Genomic DNA, 22,800 nt, shown 5'->3' with positions numbered 1-22,800 from the left:
TGGATCAAAAGATCTGGAACTAGGTCCAGATGCCAAGGTTGCTCCAACAGAAATTGATGTAGAAAGGGGAACCAGACCTGTCGAGGCCAGTAAGGAGCAATGAGGATCAATGAGGCCTTCTGAGCGATAGCTTTCTGTATCACTTGAGAGATTAGTGGGAAGGGAGGAAATGCATACAGAAGTCCCCGGGGCCAAACTTGGACTAGAGCGTCTCTGCTGGGCTGGCCTGGTAACGGGAATAGGGTGAAATAATCTCTGCACTTGCTGTTTTGGGGAGTAGCAAAAAGGTCGCAGCAAGGCTGACCCCACGAGAAAAATTTTCTCCAAAATAGAATCTTTCAGAGACCACTCGTGAGGCATGAGGATAGCTCTGCTCAACTTGTCCGCGATAAGATTGGACTTCCCGGGGATGTGCGTTGCAATCAGAAACCTCTGAGAAGAAATCGCCCATTGCCACAGTCTGAGTGCTTCTCGACATAGGGGATAGGACCTGGTTCCGCCTTGTTTGTTGATATACCACACTACAGACATGTTGTCCGTCTGGATTGCTATCGTTCCCAAGGGAAGATAGTCTTGAAGGGCTTGCAACGCTAAAAGCACTGCTCTCATCTCTAGAACATTTATATGCAAGTGGCGTTCGTCTGGTTGCCATATGCCCTGGACTGTTCTGCCCTGATAATGCCCCCCCCCACCCGATCAGGGAGGCGTCCGTTGTCAGAGTAGCAACCGGAGGGGGAGGAACAAAGGGTCTTCCCAGGAAGAGCTGGGGGGAAGAAATCCACCAAAGATGATGATTCTTGCATGCTTGCGTAATCATAATGGTGTGGGACATCGGAAGTTGTTGGTACGACCATTGTGTGAAGAGCATCCACTGAAGGATTCTCATGTGAAATCTGGCTAATAGAAGTAGAGGGATAGCAGCCGCCATAATCCCTAGTACTTTCAGAACTAATCTGACTTAGACACTGTTGCTGTGGAAGAGAAGGGAGACCAGTTTGCGTATGTCTGCTATTCTTTGGTCTGTGAGTCTCGCAGACATGTTGACTGTGTCTAGATTTGCGCCTATGAAGGTAATAGCACGACAAGGCGACAAAACAGACTTTTCGCAATTTATTGAGATACCTAACTTTTGACAAATGCGAAAGGTGTAGTCTCTGGCTATTAGAAGAAGATGCCTGGTAGGAGCTGTGAGGAGCCAGTCGTCTAAGTATGGAAACACCTGGAATCCTTGACGTCTCAGGTGAGAAGCTACCACTGCCATGCATTTGGTAAACACCGGGGCAGTGGTGAGTCCAAAGGGCAGGGCTCTGAATTGAAAGTGACTGGTTCCCAGCCTGAAGCGGAGGAATCTCCTGGAGCGCCTGTTCATTTTTATATGATAGTACGCATCCTGGAGGTCTATAGAGCACATCCAGTTTTCCTTTCCCAATAGGGGTAGGATGGATTGTAGCGTGACCATCCGAAATCTTGTTTTCTTGACCGACTTGTTCAAGATACTGAGATCCAAAATGGGTCTCCAGTCCCCTGTTTTCTTTGGAACCAAAAAGAACTTGGAGTAGATTCCGGATCCTTGCTGGTCTGCTGGCACTGGCTGAATGGCTCTTTTTGCAAGCAACTTTGAATTTTCCAACGCTGCTTGATCCCTTTGAGCGGTGGAACATCTGGAAGGGATTTTTGATTGATTTGGAATACGAAGAAAGGAATGGAATAGCCTTCGAAATGATGGACTGTACCCACTTGTCTTGAGTTAGGGATCGCCAGGCTTCTGGGTACAGTGATATCTTCCCGACTGCCTCCGAAGGTGGACAGTCGGGCAACACCTCAGGGATGCTGGAAGGGCTTATTGGAAAAGGTTTCTCGATTGCCCTGGTTCTGCGGACCCCCCCTGCCCCTAGGGCGACGTCTACCATTGTTGTTCCCTCCTCTGCCTCTGGAGGGGAACCGACTCTGTGCGTCAGGCAAAGTCCCTTGAGATTGTTTGCGGAACCACATTTTCCCACTTTTCTGGCCTTTGGGGTAAGGCCTAGAAGGAGCAGAAAAACGGACTCCGACAGCAGAAAGAGTTTTGCCATCCGTCTCGCACCTCGTCAAGGTTTCTTTCATTTGAGGACCAAAGAGGGATGATCCATCAAACGGGGAATTAGTGAAAGATGTTTTAAAGGGGTCCGCAAAATTGCATAGCCGCATCCAGGCATGCCGGCGTAAGGCCACACCTGTCCCTGCGGCTATGCTCGCTCCATCAGCCGCATATGAGAGGAGGCGCATGGAGGAGTTAGCTATAGAATTTAGGGTAGCCAGCTGAGCGTTCATCTTATCCTGAAAACCCGCAGCTGTAGGATCCTTTAACATCTCACTCGCTTCTTTGATCAAGTCTCTTTGAAGACGAGTGAAATGACAGAGGTAGTTCAGCGAACGCATAGCAAAGGTCGCTGACGAAAACATCCACTTCCAGTACCTGTCCATAGACCTAGATTCCTTGTTAGGAGGATGGACAGGCACCGAAGGATCAGCTAGCTCCTTCTTAGTGGCGGCAGCTACCACCATAGCATCCACAGAAACTCCTTTAGTCAGAAATTGCTTATCTGCTGGTGCTGTGATAAACTTTGAAGGTCTCCTGGGGGTGGGGTCCACAGAGTCAGGAGCCGTCCAAGCCTTTTAGGTACCACGTGCATGGGGGGGGCAAAGGGGGGGGCACACCCAGGAGGTGGAAGGGCGAGAGCCAAACGCCTCAAGATACACAGATTCATCCTCCGAAGGGTTAAGGGCTGGCCAATTTGCCCTCTGTTTCAGGATCTCTAGAATGTCTGCAAAGGAGACATCTTCAGAAGGGGAACGGGGAACCCTCGAATCCTCTAAATCCGTGTCAGAGGTGACAGACTCAGGTGAGTCTATGTGCTTCCTTTTGCACTTTCTCTTCCTAGGGGGCTCCCCCCGCCAATTCAGGAGAGGCCTCGAAGAGGATGAAATCCCACAGGGATTCTTGAGGAGCTGGCTCTCTGCGGTCTGGGATGAGGGAGTGAGCAGACATAACCTGAGGCACAAGAGGGAGGGAGGGACGGAGCCGACTGTGGAGTTGAACCGGGTTCCAACACACTCCGCATGACCTCGAAGGCACCCCTGTCAGCCAGAGCCAAAGGTCCCCGCTCCGAAAAGCTGAGAACCTCCCTCGGCACCAACAGCGATGGCTCGGCCGATGTCGGAGCCGAACTCACCAGCGCCGGCGCCGAGAGGGAGAGCGGGTCGGACAAGGGTCCGATGCCACTCACCCCTCGAGCCAACGAGGGAAGTCCGGCGAGATTCTTCCAAGGAAGAAATCGAGTCGACGAGGGAACGGAAGACAATTGTAGGGGTTCCGACGCTACCACAGTCTCGGTTCTGAGACGGCGCGGCTCCGAGCTCAAAGGAGTCGGAGGAGGAACATTTTGAGGGATAGGGTTAAGCATCGACTGATGAGTCGGGCTCTGAAGCATTTGGGCCAGTGCCTCGGACTTAAGTCGTCGACTCACTACCCTCTGAAGGTCATGATCCGAAAGCCTCGATGATCTAGAGGAGTGAGATCTATGGCTCTGTTCAGACAGCAAGGGAGATGCTGGAGCCGAATGAACGGAGCCAAGGGACGGTGACCTAGACCTCTTTCTAGATGTCGGTTCCGATGGTCTGATCGGAGCCGACTCAGAAATTTCCAATGCCTCGGCTCCAGCCGGAGCCGAGGGAACAACAGAAGTAGCAGTTCGAGTCTCATCGGCTCCAGCCGGAGCCGATGTCGTAGTAGGCTTCGAAGCCTTAGGCGTCGACTCAGTAGCTGGAGTCGAGGACCTATGAGCCTTAGAGGGTTTACCCGAAGTAGCAGTAGGGGGACCCTCAGGCTTAAGCAAGCCCCTTAAGATGAGCTTGTTCTTTCTTTCCTGCAGGACTCTAGGGCTGAAGCCATGGCATACAGCACAAGAGTCCTGCAGGTGTAAAGGTCCCAGGCAGTACACAAGAAGTGTGACCGTCTGTCAGAGACATTTTCTGACAGCACGAGTCACACTTCTTGAAGCCTGAGACCTTCGAATCCTTGGACATATCAAGGAACAAGTGTAACCACACACAAACATACCGATTACACTATAAACTAAAAACAGAAATTTAAACTAAGAAATTAGCTGTTTACTGTTATAAGTCCCTACAGAAAACACACACACTCCAAGGGAATGGGAGGGCCCGAAGGCCTAAGGGAAGAACTATAAGTTCTTAAGGTAAAAAAATAGAGAAAACTAGGTTAAAGGGATCAAAGACCTTTAAGGTAAGGGGAAACTGTATGGAAAACTAAATTAAAGGGTTTCTAATCAACTTTTTAAACTAGTTCCTACACTAACCTGAAGCCGGTGAAGCAACACGTCTCGATAGCTGTAGCGGCAAACGAGATCTGAGGTAATACCGCCTAGCATTGTGGGATATAAGGGGAGCCTCGAGCCGGTGGAACCAACTCTCGAGCTTTTAGAGTGGCCGAGTCGGAGCCGAGGTCGGCTCCGAACCCATCCAGCAAGAATGAAGGCGAGATAGACAACTTAACATCATCAGTTACCCCCTCTGCCTCTGGAAGTGAACTCGCCATGTGTGTCACAAAAGGACCCTGAGACTTCTTGTGCCACAACTTTCCACTCCTCGGATTCCTGGAGAAGGAACGCTGGGGGGTGGAAAAGCATACACCTATGGCAGACAGGGTCTTACCGTCCTTCTCACACCTGGCTAGAGTGTCCTTCACTTCTGGGCCAAACAGGGCAGATGCTTCGACTGGAGCGTTCAGGTTCAGGAAGGAAAACTTAAAGGTGTCCACAAAAATCACACAGGCACATCCAGGCGTGACGTATCATAACTACACCTGAACCCGCAGCTCTCGCCATCCCTTAGGTTGCATGGGATATTGATCTCATGGACGAGTTCAATACTGATTCCAGGGTCACGCGCTGCGAGGCAACTTTATCACTCACCTCATCAGACACCTGTCCTGAAAGAGTTCCAGAGAGTTTGCAGATCAAGTCTTTTTTGGAGCCTCAAAAAATGTTACAGATAGTTCAAGGACCGATTGACAAAAGTCGATGAAGCAAAGACTTGCTTCCCTAATTTGTCTACCGCCTGAGACTCCGTTAGGTGGGTCAACAGTCTGGCTCTCGTCGGTGAGCTCTTTCTTTGTGGCCGCCGCAGCCACCACCATAGCATCTACTGGTAGACCTTTAGACCAATGTAGGCTCTCCTCAAAGGGGGGGGGGGGGCAGAATTTTATCTGGTCTCTGTGGGATTGGCTTAACCGAATCCGGATTCTTCCAGGCCCGCTGCTCCAAGAGCTGGACTAGCTAGTTTGCAGGAGGGGTCACCCCAAGAGGTAGATGGACGAGCACGAAAGGCCTGCAGGAAAACGGATTCGCCGTATGAAGGATTTTTCGGCTTCCAGTCACCCCTCTCTTTCAACATTTCAAGGATATCCCCAAAGGAGACATCTTCAGGGGGTGACCGTGGGGACTCTCTCCATCACAATCCGTATTCCTCTCTAATAGACTCCTCAGGGGAGTCTACATGCTTCCTCTTGCACTTCTTCCGTGGCACCTCTTCAGTGGGAACTTCTGAGGAGTGCTCAGAAGGGGCACTTTGCAATAGGGTTTCCTGCGGGGTCTGGTGCTCGCTGTCCCAAAGTGGATTGTGACAGCTGCAGCTCAGGGGGAGGAGACATTTGGGGTTCTGACACTGGCAGTTTGCTTCCAGAAGCAAGCACCCTCTCCATCACCCGGAAGGCAGGCCAGCCCGAAGAGGGAGTCTACGTGCTATATTATACATATATATATATATATATATATATATATATATATATATAGAGAGAGAGAGAGAGAGTCTCTCTCTTTTACTGTTTATACTTGACTGTTTAGTATAAACAGTAAGAGAGAGAGACTATACACACACACATATATATATATATATATATATATGTGTGTGTGTGTGTGTGCGTGTGTACGTATATAAAAAATGTTTTTTAAATTTTGACAGCAAGGAAAGGGAGGGAGGAATACCAGCAATAGTGTAGAAGGATTACCACAAGGGTAGGGAGGAAGGCCATACCAACAATGGTACTAAAGTTACCGAAAGGTAAATATGGAAGAAAGCTGAATGTAAAGAGGAAAGGCTAGTGACAGCGAAAGCTAGACAAGGAGATGGATAAATACAAGAAATTACTACCAAAACTCGAGTAAAATATCAAAAAAGTTCAACTTAGTTGAAAGCAGGCTTGGACGCAGCTTTACAGCTATGCTGCATAATGAGAACTGAGGTAACAGGAAGAAGGGTACTCTGGGTAAAAGCTTAGCTAGAGAGTTTTTGGCTGGCACGAGCTTGGTATAAGGCCAGCTCAGTTCAGAGGACAGAACCGACAACCCATTCAGTGATGAATGGAATGAAGATGAACAACTTCAGATGATCATTTCACTGGTTAAAAATGAGATAATTTACCTCTCTCTCTATGTAGTGCTAAATACAAAGATTCTTGCTCTTCCTATAAAGACTTCCACAACTAGGTTTATGGGAAAAATATTTCCACTTAACTGTTTAAAGCAATTTATTGAATTTAGAAAGGCTCAGTAAGTAAAACTAACTAGTACCAAAAACTACATAAATTATCCTATCTAGCCTAGGACAAGTACACTGAATTTCTTTCTGAAACAATGTAAGATTTGAACAGGAAAAACTGTGGCAGTTTTTTTTTCCTGTCACATATCCTCAATATAAGATATCTGAATAATAAAAAACATCCAGCTGATATTAATGGGAGAGAAAGAAAAACAACCCTGTAATAAGGATAATGACACAGGGAGGGATCACTTAATAAAATATACTTATGCTTTCTCTACATACCTGTTCTTGTAAGTCATAGTCATAACTGTCTTGTAGCAGAAGACTGAGAATGTAGCGAGAGTAAATCATGGCATCAATGCCACACTTCTCCAGCTCCTGCCCCAGCCAGGTCTGCACTGGGTCCAAAGCATGAAGCAGAGACATTTCAGGAGCAGATACAGAGACAGGGGATCCCTCAGATGGTAGACCATCCACACCAATTGCAGAAATGGATCTCATGAATTTAGGTGGTTGACATCCTTATATAATGAAGCATTTTGATAGATACTTGTGTGGAAGCCAAGGAGCTTTCACTCCAACAAAAGACCGGGATGGTCTGCCTGGACAATCATTTATGCTCTCTTATTGCCGTCGTCAAAACGACGTGTTCCACTCTTCAAACATGACCAGAAGATGAATTTCTTCCAAGTACATATACAAATGACTTAAGCTCGAGCTTTAGCCAAGTTTCATACTGAGGTCTGAACTACCTCTCTGGTAGAGCCTAGAAAAGAAAAGAAAACATACATCAAATCAGAGCATCAAGACAGCAATACTGTACATGCAAGAACAAGATTTTCAGTAATAAAATGACAAAATCTAAAACAGCCCTGAAGCCTCTACTGCATCATTCTGAACCACCTAGCAATTGCCCATTGCAAAGTGCTACCCAGCCTTCACCTCTCAAAAGGGTTACCCCCTTTCCCTTTTCTTTCTTTGAAGACAACATGCAGACAAGCTGCTCAGGGCAGTATTACTCACAAAGTGCAGCGATTTACTGATATTTTTCAGTTTCCTCATTTTCTAGTCATGGCTACCTGAACACAGCTTGGTTACTCAAGATGCACTTAAGGTAAGAGGGAAAAAAAACACATATAGTACATATTTACTTGTTGAAACATCGAGTGAAAAGATTAAGGACTCTTCAACCATAACATGGACACAATTTTAATCTAGAACAGTACAAACAAGTGAAAGTACATTGTGCAGTCTACCCAAATCAATCAAAATATTAAAAGATACTAATTACTTCATATAAACAATGCTTCATCAACTTTTCATGTTCACGTCAGAGAATACTTGAAGTGCGCTGAATATTGTTTTCTCATAAACTTCGACCACTTCCGTTTCTCTTCAAATCACCCTGCTTATTACTGTTAAGGTGATTCATGAATACTTACTATATGAGAATACTTGGACCATAACCTTGAGTATTAACCATTGTCTCAACTTTTTCAACCATGCCTCTGGCCAAAAGGACAAAGATAAATGTAATACATAGAGAATTTACAGTAGCCAATCAACCAGTGTGTGTTCTTTATGGAGACTGAAGGAAACAAGAGTACTGAAAAACAGAATACATGCAGACATGGGGTAAAATAAGCAAACTTTCCATTGATGGGGACAGGACGTCAAACCTAAACACCAAATCCTGGCATTGAAAGGCAAGGATGTTAACCTTAGCGCTATCAGTCTAACTAGATGAAAGTTTACACACCACTCAGAAAAAGTGAGCATTACTGTCACAAATCTGGAACCAAGTCAGAATCAAAGTAAACCAAGCAATGTTTCTAATACAACAATCTCACAAACCTTTAACTCATCAAAATGAACCTGAAGTTAAAATACTGAAAATAGGTTTACTACATCCCCTTGCAAGTACTTTTCCACAGTATGCCTCCTGCAAAACCACACCTCAGCATACCAGGCCTCATGTCCTCCTCCATATTTAAGCCTGCAATTAAAATGTATACAATTTTTACTACTTTTGGGGGCAGTTATTTTAACTATATAATTTTTCAAGCCAATAACAGCTCTTTGGAACAAGAAGGGTGCTAGCTGAATAAGAAGGGGAAAAGGGTTTAAATGAGGACCATTTCCAGTCTGAGATAGTTTCTACTTTTTGCTAACTGCACTGTACAGAGAAGATGCACAAAAGTTATATACTTACCATAAAACTAGATCCATGTCGTCTTGTTTTCATCCAATTCAACAACTGGGTTATCGGATCCTATCATATCAGACCTCAGCAACTTTTTTGAAATTGTGGATCCAAGGGTCTGACTCCTCCTCCACTCAATACACTCTGTTACCCAAATTACTTCAGATTAAATTTCAGCTGTCTGTGAATATCCAACAAATGAAGTACACTGTCCTTTACTAAAAAGTTTGGGAATACCTGATAATCAATAGACTGGTTAAAGTATACCACAGATGCCACCTTTGGAGGGAAACTGGGATTTGGTTAAACAAACCCACTGTCCATATGGGAGTTTATAAGACAGAGCTTGCAATTCTGAAGTCATCTTTGCTGAAGTAACAGATTATTTACTTGTAAAACCATGTTTCGCAAGTTCGAAAGGAGCCAGATTTAATCCCTGTACCGTAACTGTAATATCCCTTAAAGAGACAGGATCCCTTACTGGAAGCCACAACAGAAAAGTCGCCTTTAGAAAAGCTTTTGAGATTTTCAGGGAAGTGATACGTACTTTATTATGCGAAATGTGAACACCTGAAAGGGTTGCTAAATGAAATTTGATAACTGAAAAACTAGAGCCCTTTTGGAATAGAAATCCAAAACAGATGGTAGAGATGATGAAAATGATCGAATCCTTTGGAAGATGCCTGCATAGAAAATTCTCTGCAACTTGCTAAGGTAAATCTTTCTAGTATTTGTTTTTTGTGAAGCAATTAATACATTTCTCGCAAAAGAGGACAAAGTGGCATCTCTGGCCATCATTAGAAATGGAGGAGCCATGCAGTCAGCTTCAGGGTGTTCAGGTGTTGTCAAGGCTGCCCAGATGGGTGATTCATAAGATTGAGGGTTGTATCCCGCCATCTTGGGAGGATGTACTAGAGGATGCCAAAGAAAGGGAAACTAAACCTGTCATGGCCAAAAGGGGTAAAATGAGGACTACCTTGGCCTTGAACCTTGTGGCTTTCTGAATAAATTTTATCAAAGGTATGGGAAAAAAGTATACAGAAGACCTAGAGGGCCAAATATGGACCAGAGCATCTCTCATTGACTGACCTTGTAGAGGGACCAGGGAAAATAAACTGCTACAGTTGTTTAGATATGAAGAGAACAGGTTGCAGCAAGGTTGTCCCCAGTGACAGAATATCTGCAATGAAACTGTCTGAGGGACCAACTCATGAGGCAGAAGAATAGACCTGCTCAACATGTCCCCTTGAACACTGAAGTTCCCGGAATGTGCACTGCAGTAAGAAAGCAACCATAAGACATCACAAACTGCCACACTTTCCTGGCTTCCCAGAAATGTGGATATGATCAGGATCCTCCAGAATTGTTGACAGACCAGACCACTGCCATATTTGTCCATCTGTATGGAAATCACACCATCGGGAAGGGAGTCCTGCTCTCATCTGCAAGACTGGCCTCGACTGGTGACCATGAACCTTGGACAACTTCCCTTTAAAATGCTCCCACGCCAGGAGGGGAACGTCTATGATTACTGTAGTCATGGGAGAAGATGGGGAGAAGGGTTGACCTTCCAGAATCTCTGAAGTGATCAACCACTACCTGATGTGAGACCTGCTATGAAGTATTAGACAAACTTAACCATGAAAGGGATGAGACAACTGTATTAACAGGGTCCACTGAAGAACTCTCATACAATATCTGGCTAAAGAAACTAACAATGGCCAAAACCATTAGTACAAGCAACTGAAAACAAGTCTTGCAGGAAAAGAGAGATGCTTAACTTGAAATGCTACATCACGCAGAGAAAATCCCTGGCTCTGGGACCTTGACAATTTGGCTAATCATATTCAGGTGGCATCAGGTAAACTCCATCTGCTGTGTCGGTGTCAACTGGCTCTCTACTTGACTGACAGTAATACACAAACTAAAGCAAGACGTATCATTGCTGGACCAGAAGATCCCTGGTTGCAGCAGTGAGGAGCCAATTATCTAAACATAGGAAATCCAGAACCTTAGCCTGAGAAACATTACCATCACTGCCATGCATCTGGGGAACACCTGAGGATAGGAGTTGTGGCAAACACCAAAAGGTAGGGCCTGAACTAGAAGAAACTGGCCTCCCAGCCATTAGCAAAGAAATCTCCTAGACTGCTTCTCTACTTTGATCTGCACAGATTTCCAGGATGCTTAGTATCATAACATCCAATCCTTTGGAGAGGCAGACTAGATGAACAGTGACCATCTGGAAAGTACAGTTGTGTACACTTACCATAAATGTAGATGTTAGAATGTATTCACTGTTGCAGTCATCACACTTGGGTTATCTGCCTGCAGGTAGCCCGCAGTCGTCCCGAATACCAGAGACTTGGTATTTCTGCATCAGTTGCTGTCACTTCAGAACTGACATCAGGTCGTCAGGGGTATAAAAACAGGCAGCAGACGCCATTACATCAGTTTTTTTTACCCCAAATGTCAGGAGCCCCCTAAATAGGGAGGCAAGTCATGATGGGGAAAACACCACCAGTAAAAGTAAATACCAATACCAATACACCTGAAGGGGGTGAGTAATAGACAGAGAGGAAAGAAAGACAAGGGGGCTGGAGGAAGGAAAACCAGGACTGCAAAAGTGAATATACTCGAACATCTACATTTATGGTAAGTGTATACAACTGTACTATGTTCTTCGTGTTTCACTGTTGCAGTCATCACACTTGGGTAGATTCCCAAAGCTTAAGAAGGGTGCAGGCAGTCAAGAAGAGTAGGGGATGGCTAGTATGCCTTGCAAAACTGCTGTTGCAAAATCCGCCCTGGATTTGGAAAAGACAGGCAGGTGGTAATGCTTGGTGAAGGTGTGTACAGAACTCCAGGTAGCTGCTTCCAGGATTGTCCCTGGTAGGGACTCCGCTGAGGAATGCTATAGAGGTAGAAGTTGTCCTAGTGGAATGTGTTCTGACCCAGAGTGGTTGGTTTCCCATGGTGCTTATAGCAGAAATGGATGCAGTGTGCTATCCATTTGAAAATGGTTTTGAAATGGCCTTGCCCTCTGCCCCGGTGCAAAGCTGACTAGTAACTGGTCACATTTCCTGTAGGGCTTAGTCCTATCAAGGTAGAATCTGACCTGTTTGTGCACGTCCAAGGAGCGCAGGATCCTTTCCCCTTCATTTTGAGGATTAGGGAAGAAAGTTGGCAAATTAATAGATTGGTTGAGAGCCACAATGGACACCACTTTAGGCATGAAGGAAGGGTTAGTCCTGAGGGAAACCCTGTCAGCATGGAAAATAATGAAGGGTTCCACAGCCATAAGTGCTTCTAGCTCAGACACTCTTCTAGCTGAAGTGATGGCCAGAAGCAAGGGAATTTTAACTCGGCTGATGCTGCAGGCTCAAATGGAGGAAGCAGGAGCTTTTCCAGTACAAAGATAAGGTCCCAAGCATGGGTGGGTGCTCTCCTTGGCGGCCTTAAGTTGTTTGCCCCTCTCAGGAACTGTCTGATAAGAGGGTGAGAGAAGAGAGGTGGCTCAGTGTTGTAAAGAGCCGAAATGGAAGAGGCATGGATCTTAATGGAGGAGAAGGATAGGCCCCTGTGGAGTAGATCTGCTATGTAATCCAGGATTAGAGGCAGGGAGGGGCAGGGGTTGTGTCCTCTCCTTTAGATTGAATACAGGAGCATTACATTTTCCACTTATCAGCATAGGATTTTCCTTGTACTGGGTCTTCTGGCTTCAAAAATTACGTCCAGCACCTGCTTGCTTAGGCTACTTACTGGGGGAGAATTCAAGGAATAAGCCAAGCTGCAAGACTTAGGGTTTGCAGTTGCGGATGCAAGATCTGTTCCCCCCTGCTGAGAGAGCAGGGTTGGGTTCTGGTGTACGTGCCAGGGTGGCACCGGTGACTAGCTGCACAGGAGTGGGTACCAGTGCTGGTGTGGCCAGTCCTGGGCAATCAGAATTGTCCTTGGTCTGTCCTGTCTTATCTTGAGCAATACTCTTGAGAGAAGGGATAGAGGGGGGAAGGCATAGATTGAGATTTACCCACTGGAAGGATAGGGCCATCCACTTTCCAGGCCCTGCTGTGAGGTGTCCTGGTGCAGACTTTGAGCTGGTGATTGCAGGGGTTGGCAAAGAGATCAACCTCTGATGTCCCCCATTTCTGAATCAGAAGGTTGAAGGTGACGGGCTGCAATTGCCACTCGTGTGGGTCTAGGAGATTTCTGCCTAAGGCGTATGCCAGAGAGTTTTGTTTCCCTGGTAGGAGCTGAGCTTGCAGATGGACCTGCATGTCCAAGGCCGTGCTCCACAGGGCCATGACTAGCCTGCAGAGTGGGTTCCCACCCGCTTGTTGATGTACCACATAACTGTGGTGTTGTCTGTTTTCATTAGCAGGTGTCCTGGTGAGAGTAGGGCTCTGAAAGCTGTCTGAGCGTGATGCACAGCTAGCATCTCTTTTTTGGTTGATGTGCAGGTGAGTTTGACTTGGGCTCCAGTGGCCCTGAATGCACTTGCCATTCATGTGTGCCCCCCAGGCATAGTCTGATGCATCTGTGGTTAGGGTCTAGGAGGCATGGGGTTGAGTAAAGGGCAGTCCCTTGTTGTGGTTGCATGCTGCTGCCCACCAAAGAAACTCTGTCCTTAGACAGGGTATGATAGGAATTAGAAGTTATGTACATACCACAACGTTCCATGTTAGTTGTCTTCTCTCGCCCTCTTTCTTGCTGGATGGGTTCGGAGCCGATCCTCGGCTCCACTCGCACTGCTAAGCTCGAGAACTCATTTTACCAGCTCGAGGCAACCCTATATCCCATGATGCAAGGCGTGACTACCTCAGATCTCGTTTGGTAGCTAGAAGAAAACCCTGCCAAAAACACTTCTTCCCCAGGAAGAAGAAAACTAACTGTAGGAGAAACTAGGCCAATAGCCACTAACAATAAAGACTCTTCCTACTGGGAACTCTTGGAAAGAGTGACCACACCCTCAACAAAAGAAGGTACAACCTCAAGATCAGTCCAGGCCAGGGGGAAGGAGGGAGGGACGCAAGAAAGAAGCAGAGAAGACAACTAACATGGAACGTTATGGTATGTACATAACTTCCAAATGTTAAGTTGTCAAACTCGCCTTCATTCTTGCTGGATGGGACCGCGTCCCTAGCACCTCTATCCTGGGTGGCTCAATGGAACAGACTCTTGAGAACTGTGGAACCAAACCTAGCCCTGTCCCTAGAGGCCAAATCCAATTTATAATGAGAGACAAAGGTGTGAGGAGTGGCCCAAGTGGCTGCTGCACAAATGGTGTCAATAGGTAGCCTATCCTGAAAAGCTGTGGATGTGGACAAGCTCCTGGTAGAATGCGCTTTTGGTTTTGAGGATAGTTGCTTGCCTCTAAGATGATAAACAAAAGAAATTATAGAAGACAGCCACCTGGATAAGGTCACTTTAGAGACTGGGAGACCCTTTCTGTTCTCTGCATAGGAAAGGAATAGTTGATCAGATTTTCTGAATTGTTTGGTTCTGTCCAAATAATATCCGAGTTGACGATGGACATCCAAGCAATGAAGTTTTTGTTCAGCTTTGTTTGAATAATTGGGGAAAAAAACTGGCAAATCAATAGATTGGTTAAGATTCGTCTGGGAAGCAACTTTGGGCAAAAAAGATGGATTAGTTCTTAAAGACACCCTATCTTTGTGAAAAACCAAGTAAGGGGAAAGTACAGTTTTGTACCTACCATAAATGTAGATGTCCGAGAGGAATGCATCTGCAGTCCTTACAAATGGGTTGTCCTGTCGTCAGGCAGCCCTTCGGTCGGCCGGATTCCAAAGTCTGGGTCTGGCTTCGGCTGGTGGCGCACTTCACCCGACGTCATTGCGGCAGTTTTCGGGTATAAAGGCATCAGCCGACGCCATTTTCCTCGGTGTTTCTTGCCCCAGATGCCAGGTGCCCTCTTGGTAGGCTAAATTTGGATAAATGCCAAAGTTTCCAAATAGTAGAGAGCAAACACACAAAATAAACATGTATGTACATATATACAAACAAATACACCATAATAGATCCCCCCCCAAGCTAGCTGAAGATTGGTAAGTACCCTAGGAGTACCTCAGAGGGGAAGGAGGGTGGGTAATCCTGACTGCAGATGCATTCCTCTCGGACATCTACATTTATGATAGGTACAAAACTGTACTATGTCCTTCAAGGATGCATCTGCAGTCCTTACAAATGGGTAGAATACCATAGCTAAACTAGGGCGGAGGAAATGAGAATAGATTATGGTGTAGTCAGGATCCCTTGCAAAACAGCAGTGGCAAAGCCAGCACGGGATCTAGAGTATAGAGGTAAGTTATAATGCTTGGCAAATGTATGCACGGAGGTCCAAGTAGCAGCCTCTATAATGTCCTTGGTAGCCACTCCTCGTAAGAAAGCTGTGGTAGTGGCTGTGGCCCTTGTGGAGTGAGGCCTGATGTTCTCTGGAGTTTTCTTTCCATGGTAGGAGTAACAAAATCTAATGCAATTTCCTATCCATTTGGAGATTGTCTGTTTAGAAATTGGTTTTCCTTCTTTTCCTGTTGCATAAGCTACCAGAAGCTGGTCAGTTTTTCTATTGTTTTTGTCCTGTCCAGGTAGTAGCGTAATTGCCTGTGTACATCCAAGGTATGTAAGAGCTTTTCTCCCTGTTCTGTGGATTGGGAAGAATGTAGGAAGGTGGATAGCCTGATTTAAAGAGACTCTGGATACCACCTTAGGCATAAATGTAGGATTTGTTCTCATGGACACTCTATCTTGATGGAAGATCAGGAAGGGTTGTACTGCCATTAATGCTTGTAGTTCAGAGACCCTTCTTGCTGAAGTTATTGCCAGCAGGAAGGCAGTCTTTCAGGATAAGTATTGCAAGTCTGCTGTAGCTGCTGGCTCGAAAGGAGGCAGAGTCAGTTTTTCTAGCACAAAGTTCAAGTCCTATGCTGGCAATGGAGGTTTCCTGGGAGGTTTTACATTTTTAATTCCCCTCAGAAACTGTCTGAGCAGAGGATGCGAGAAGACAGGAGGATCCAAGCTGTATTGTGCTGAAATAGTTGATGCATGTATCTTGATGGAGGAATAGGACAGGCCTGTGTGGTAGAGCTCAGCCAAGTACTCCAGGATGTTGGCTATGTTCACCAGTGTCGCATCTTGCCCTTTTGCAGCACTCCAGATGAGGTATCTTTTCCATTTTGCTGCATAATTCTTTCTTGTTGAAGGTCTACGAGCCTCCAGGATTATGTCCTTAACCCTTTGGGATAAATTTGGGTTAATTTCTGTCATGTAATGTTCCAGGCAGTTAGCTGCAGAGTTTTTAGGCTTGGATGCAGAATGTTGTAGTTGTTCTGTGTCAGCAGTAATGGGATCAGTGGTAGTTTCCATATTTGTTCCCTGGACATGTGGGTACCAATGTTGTCTTGGCCAGTCTGGGGCTATCAGAATGATCCTCGGACGTTCCTCTTTGATCTTGAGAAGCACCTTGTGCATCAAAGGAAGTGGTGGGAATGCGTATGCTGTCAGGCTTTTCCAACTGAAGGATAGGGAGTCCACCTTCCAAGCAAGTGGGTGGTAAGTCCTTGTGCAGAATTTCTTCAACTGGTGATTGTATGGGGATGCAAACAAGTCTATTTGTGGTAATCCCCATTTTCTTGTGATGGCTTTGAAGATGTCCGGATGCAGCATCCATTCGTGGGCATCTGTTATAGTTCTGCTTAATATGTCTGCTAGAATGTTTTCCTTCCCTGGTACATAAATTGCCTGTAACTGAAGGTTGTAACCCAGAGCCACATCCCATAGGTCTAGTGCCAGCCGGCATAGGGGGTATGAGTGTGTGCCTCCCTGTTTGTTGATGTACCACATAACTGTGGTGTTGTCTGTCCTTATCAACAGCTGGCCTTCGTGGAGAAGAGGTCTGAATGCCTGGATTGCCAATTTTACTGCCATCATTTCTTTTAGATTTATGTGCAGATGCAGTTGGTCTCGAGTCCATAGGCCTTGAATGCACTTGTCCATTATGTGTGCCCCCCAACCGAGGTCTGAGGCATCTGTCGTGATAGTTTGTCTTGGATGACTTTTGCTGAAGGGCAGTCCTGTGTTTAATTGACAGGCCTGAGCCCACCATAAGAACTCTTGCTTCAGGCATGGGATCATTGGAATTTTGGTTTCCAGGCTGTGCTTGTGCTGCGACCACAAATTCTTTAGGTACCACTGTAGCTTTCTCATATGAAGCCTGGCATGAGGGACCAGAAGACCAGAATTATGCAGGATGCCATGAAGCCTAGAGCTTGTAACACTTCTTGCAGTTAGATGGCTCTGCTTTGTTGATGCCAAGAAGTAGAGAGGAAGTTGTTCTTTCTTTTCTGCAGTTAGGAATGCCATTTGTTTTGATGTGTCCAGTTCTGCACCCAGAAAGGTTATTATTTGGGATGGAATCAGCCTTGACTTTTTTGTATTGACTGTGTATCCCAGGGCTTGTAGCAGGTAAATGACTCTTTGTAAGTCTTCTGTTAATTTGTTTCTGTTGTCCGCTTGTATCAGGCATTCGTCCAGGTAGGGATAGATTTTAATTCCCTGAAGTCTGCAATGAGCGATTACTGATGCCAGGCATTTCGTGAGCACTCTGGGCGCAGTAGATAAGCCAAAGGGCAATGCTGAGAATTGATAATGCTCTGATCCTGCAAGAAATCTGAGGTATCTTCTGCAAATTGGTCTTATGGGGACGTGCAGGTATGCCTCCTTGAGATCTAGAGTTACCAGCCAAGACTCCTTGCCCAGCATGGGAAGAAGCTGCTGTAGTCAGCATTTTGAATTTTGGAACAATGAGGAATGTGTTTAGAGCGGACAGATCTAGAATAGGCCTCCATTTGTTTTCTTTTCTTGGTACCAGGAAGAGCCTGGAGTAAAATCCCTTCCCTTGCTCCATAGATGGTACCTTTTCCACAGCTCTCATTCTTAATAATTGAGATATTTGTTTTAGAGCTTCTGCCCTTTGAGTAGGTGGTAGGTTTGGCATTCCTCTCTTTCCTGGTAGAGTATGGAAATGGAACCTGTAACCTTGGTCTATAGTTTGCAAAATCCATTTTTCTCTTGTAATGCAGTGCCAGTTTCTTGAAAATAAGGTTAGCTTTATGCCTAAGAGTGCTTCTAGTTGTTCCCTGGTAGGCGGTGCCACCGCCAAGTCACTGTGATTGAGTTGTTGTAGTGGTGGTGGCTGTGTCCGTGCCTCGTTGGTTGTTACCCTGCCACTGGCGACCCCTGTAGGCACCTCTGGATTGGTTTCTGCCTCTAGAGCGCCTATTCCTGCCTCTTTGTGCCTTAGAGGACTCCGGAAAGGACCAATTCTTGGAGGGCCAATTCCTGCTAAACCTTGGAGGTTGAACTTGTAAGAAATCTTTTACTGTTTGCACGGATTTTGCTTTCTCTTCCATCTTTTTCAGAACCTGCTGTGCGGGGGCACCAAATAAATTGGCCTTGTCCATAGGTGCATCCAAAAGCTTAGGTTTGATATGGTCTGGCAATGCCTGTTCTTTCAACCATGCATGCCTCCTGATAACTGTGCCCGTCATGGCTGATCTAAAGGAAGCCTCCAGTGCATCATAGCCACATTTTAAAGAATGGTTACTAACCTGCTGAATATTATGTAACATTTCTTGCACATACTTTTTATCTAAAGATTCTTCAGAGGACAGCTTTTTAGTCAATTGGTCAAGCATAAACTCTTGATATTGAATCATATGAAATTGGCAGTTCAAAGCTCTAGCTGACAAAGTAGCAGAGGTGTAAACTTTTTTACCCCATCTCTCTAAGGACCTGGAATCCCTTTCAGGGGGGAGGGGGTTTTTAGAAGAAGTAGCTGCTACAGCTTTAGGGCCCTGAGAGATAGTCTCTGGATCTGCAAAAGGGGCCTTATATAAGTGGTGATGAGTGTCCGGGACCCTGTAGTACTTATCTGGTTTAGCAGGAGCCGGAGGTAAAGTATCAGGAGAAGTGCAAGCATCATTAAATGCATCATCAACAACAGATAGAACTGGAGGAATAGCTAAAGGCCTATGCTGTGGTAAGTGTAGAAAGGTCCTAAGCCTTGAGTCTGAGAAATCTTGGCCCTGCCACTGGAATTGTTCCCTCATAGCATGCAAGGTTTCCCCAAAGGAAAATTCCTCAGGAGGAGAGGCTGAAGGGATGGACTCCTCAGCATCGGAGTCTTCGTAAGGAGAATAAGAAGCCTCAGGAGGATCTGAATGTTCTGAATCATCAGAAGAATCATCTGTGGCTACTGGCTCAGGGGGCTCTGCTCTAGGCCTCTTTTCTGGAGGAGGGAGAGAGGCCCTGTCTGGATGAGGCTGGGATCCACGGATTAAAGTGATGAGATCCTGTGCCAAAGAAAGCATATGGGAGCTGGTGCTGGGCCTGTGAGAGGGGGGCTTGGCAGGCACTGGTTTGGAAGTTTTGGCCGCTTTAGCCCTGGCAAAGGCCTTAATAGACATAGCTGGAGGAGGCCTAGCAGCTCCACGTGCAGGAGTAGAAATATCTAGTGGAATGGTGTCTGATAAATCCTGTGAAATCGCAACAGAAGGCTGGATTTCAGAAGCCGTTTCTACCAGAATAGAAGAGGCCTCGGTAGAAGACAAGTTATCGGCTGAAGAAAGAACCGCTTGCTCGGTTTCGGCCGAAACCGAGACACTCGTGGATTGCTTGGCCGTGGTTTCAGCCGAAACCGCGGACCGCGAGTGTCGGTCCTTTTCTTTGCGTTTTTTTAGTTATTTGCGTAGTCGGAGGATCCGACGGCATAATGTAGGCAAAATCGGAGCCGAAAATCTGTTCAGCAAAGTCCGAGCGACATCTCAGCGTCCGCCGGTTAAAAGAAGCACAGGCTAGACAAGCTGCTACGTCGTGGTCTGGGCCTAAATTAGAAGTTATGTACTCACCATAACGTTCCATCTGAGTAGGTGTATTCATTTGTCTGCAACCTGTGGGTTATGGATCCGATATCGGATCCGAACCGGCATAGTTTTCCAGCTATGGATCCAAGCTCTCAGCTCCTCCCCTCACCCATAATGCCCTGCTCTACCCTCATGACCTCAGATCGAGTTTGCCAAAGCAACAATACCCTCAAAAGGGTAACAAGGAATATGCAGGAAACTGAAAGGCCAGGGGGATAGGAGGCGGGATGGTTGCAGACAAATGAATACACCTACTCAGATGGAACGTTATGGTGAGTACATAACTTCTAAATCTGAAGTAGGATATTCATTTGTCTGCAACCTGTGGGACAGAGTCCCCAGCTACCTGAATCTTGGGCGGCCATCATGGAAGGATATTCCGAGCACCGGAGCCAAAGGATGCTCTACCCCTAGATGCAAGATCCAACTTATAGTGAGAAATAAATGTATGAGATGAAGCCCACGTGGCTGCTGCACAAATATCATCTAGAGGAATCCTAGCCTTGAAGGCTGCCGAGGTAGATACTGACCGGGTTGAATGGGCATGAACACCCTCCGGTGCGGGCCTTCCTGACGCTTGATAAGCCAATAAAATGCACTGTGAAATCCAGCGGGACAGAGAAACTTTAGAAATTGGCTTGCCCAAATTGAATTTTGCAAAGGAAATAAACAGCTGGTCGGATTGCCTATGACCAGCTGTCCTGTTGAGATAAAATCTTAGTTGCCTGTGAACATCTAGTGAGTGTAGCCTATATTCACCTTTGTTTTCATACTTAGGGAAGAAAACAGGAAGGTTAATGGATTGATTGATGTTTGCTTCAGAAGCGATTTTAGGAAGGAAGGACGGGTTGGTCCTGAGGGAGACACGGTCCGGATAAAAAACCAAGTAAGGAGGTTTAGCTGATAAAGCTTGAAGTTCAGAAACTCTCTTGGCTGATGTAATGGCTACCAAAAAGGCTGTCTTGTAAGACAAGAATTTGAGATCCACTGTAGCCGGGCTCGAAGGGGAGCGGTCAAGGCCTGTAGGACCAAAGAAAGGTCCCAAGGAGGAACTGCTTGCTTTATAGGGGGCCTGAGAAGGAAAGTACCCTTAAGAAATGTTTTGCACAATTTGGCTGACATAAGAGGATTAGACTCTTGACCAATGTGATAGTGAGAAATTGCCGCCAGTTGAACTTTGACTGTGGAACTGCTGGCACCATCATTAAAGAGAGAGGTTAGAAAATCAAGCACTACAGGGAGAGGAACCGTGAAGGGATCTAGGCCCTGCCGCTCCCACACAGAGAAACGTTTCCATTTGCTTGATAAACCTTTCTAGTGGATGGTTTATGAGCCGCCACCAAAATAGCCTTTACCGGTGAAGAAATACCGAGTCCTTATCAGGAGTGGAACTGGAGCAGCCAAGCGGTCAGCTTCAGGTTGACCAGGTTCGGAGGAGGAATGCAGGATGGATGGGATATCAGATCCGAATGGGATCTAGAATCCAAGGAGGATTCACCGAGTGAGACCTTAGGAAGGGGAACCAGATCTGTCGAGGCCAGAATGGAGCAATGAGAATCATTCTGCAACCCACCCGAGAAGCTTTCTGAAGAACTTGCAGCATCAGAGGCAAGGGTGGATAGGCATACAGAAGACCGGGTGGCCAAGCATGCACCAGAGCGTCTCTTGGGGTACCTCCGGGAGGAGGTATTAGAGCGAAAAACTGTCGCACTTGGTGTTTGAGGGAGAAGCAAAAGATCGCATGAAGGGGTTCCCCACCGTGCGAATATGCGTTCGCTACTTGACAATTGAGAGACCACTGTAAGGGGTCAGAATGGTGCGACTGAGCTTGTCCGCTAGGATGTTGGACCGACCGGAATGTGTTGCTATGAGAAAGCGATTGGTGGAGATTGCCCATTCCCAAACTCTCATGGCCTCTCGACAAAGAGGGTAAGACCTTGTTCCCCCTTGCTTGTTGATGTACCAGACAACAGACATATTGTCCGATTGAATCGCAATTGTTCCCAAGGGAAGAAAATCCTGAAGTGCTAGCAACGCTAAGAGCACTGCTCTCATCTCTAGAACATTGATATGCAGTAAGGTCTCTGAATCGTTCCACGTGCCTTGGACTGTCCGGCCCATAAGTGCCCCCACCCGAGGCGGGAGGCGTCCGTGGTCACCGTGGCGAGAGGGGAGAAGCACAAAATGGGCGACCCTCGTGGAGATCCGGGAGTGGAGCCACCACAAGAGGGACCGCTTGCAAGCCTTGCTGATCGCTATGGGATGATGCATGGGAGAGCAAGGTATGACCACTGTACTAAGAGCGTCCACTGTAGAATGCGATATTGAGCCTGGCAAGAGGAAGAAGTGCTATCGACGAAGCCATGGACCCTAGAGCCCTCAGGACCAACTCCGCTGGAACAGAACATGAATGGAGAATGGCCCGCACCTGGAGCTGCAGATTTAGAACTCTGTCCGCAGTGAGGAAGGCTCGTAAACTCCTTGTGTCTAGTCTGGCCCCTATGAAATCTAAGAGCTGAGTGGGTGCCAGGTTGGACTTGTTTGTATTTATTGTGATGCCCAGAAATGGAGCAAGATGGAGAAAGGAGTCTCGCGCCGCGAGAAGTAGATGCCTTGTTGGGGCGGTAAGGAGCCAGTCGTCCAGGTAGGGAAAGACCTGCACCCCCTGAAGCCTCAGGTGGGCCGCTACCACTGCTAGTACTTTGGTAAACACCCTGGGGGCTGTGGTGAGACCAAAGGGAAGGACCCGGAACTGGTAGTGACTGGCTCCCAGACGGAAGCGGAGAAACCTCCTGGAGCGTCTGTCCATTAGGATATGGTAGTACGCGTCCTTGAGATCTATCGAGCACATCCAGTGGCCTTCTCCCAGAAGGGGGAGAATAGATTGTAGAGTGACCATTCGGAATTTTTCTTTGGGGACTGCCAGGTTCAAGAGAGAGAGGTCTAGGATTGGTCTTAGTTCCCCCGTCTTTTTTGGCACTAAAAAGAACCTGGAGTAGAACCCTGATCCGATCTGGTCTGGGGGAACGGGCTGGATGGCTCTTCTCTAGCAGATGG

At 46.6% G+C, this 22,800-nt stretch overlaps 1 protein-coding gene across 5 annotated transcripts in view; it reads right to left on the bottom strand.

The window, feature by feature from the left end:
* The window catches only part of KIAA0232 (KIAA0232 ortholog), a 1,643,611-nt gene that overhangs the window by 1,306,904 nt on the left and 313,907 nt on the right, over window positions 1-22,800 (bottom strand). For all 5 annotated transcript variants that reach the window (XM_044062835.1, XM_044062830.1, XM_044062834.1 and 2 more), the window contains exon 2: window positions 6,883-7,366. In XM_044062835.1, coding sequence (XP_043918770.1) covers window positions 6,883-7,101 — 219 coding nt within the window. In that variant the 5' untranslated portion in view covers window positions 7,102-7,366. The remainder of the gene's footprint in view (window positions 1-6,882; window positions 7,367-22,800) is intronic.

The sequence above is a fragment of the Protopterus annectens genome, chromosome 2.part1 (assembly GCF_019279795.1).
Source record: "Protopterus annectens isolate FY-2018-M chromosome 2.part1, PAN1.0, whole genome shotgun sequence".
In the NCBI taxonomy this organism is placed as follows: domain Eukaryota; kingdom Metazoa; phylum Chordata; order Ceratodontiformes; family Protopteridae; genus Protopterus; species Protopterus annectens.
Note: the sequence above shows the minus strand (reverse complement) of the source record. Positions and strands in the feature narration are given on the sequence as shown.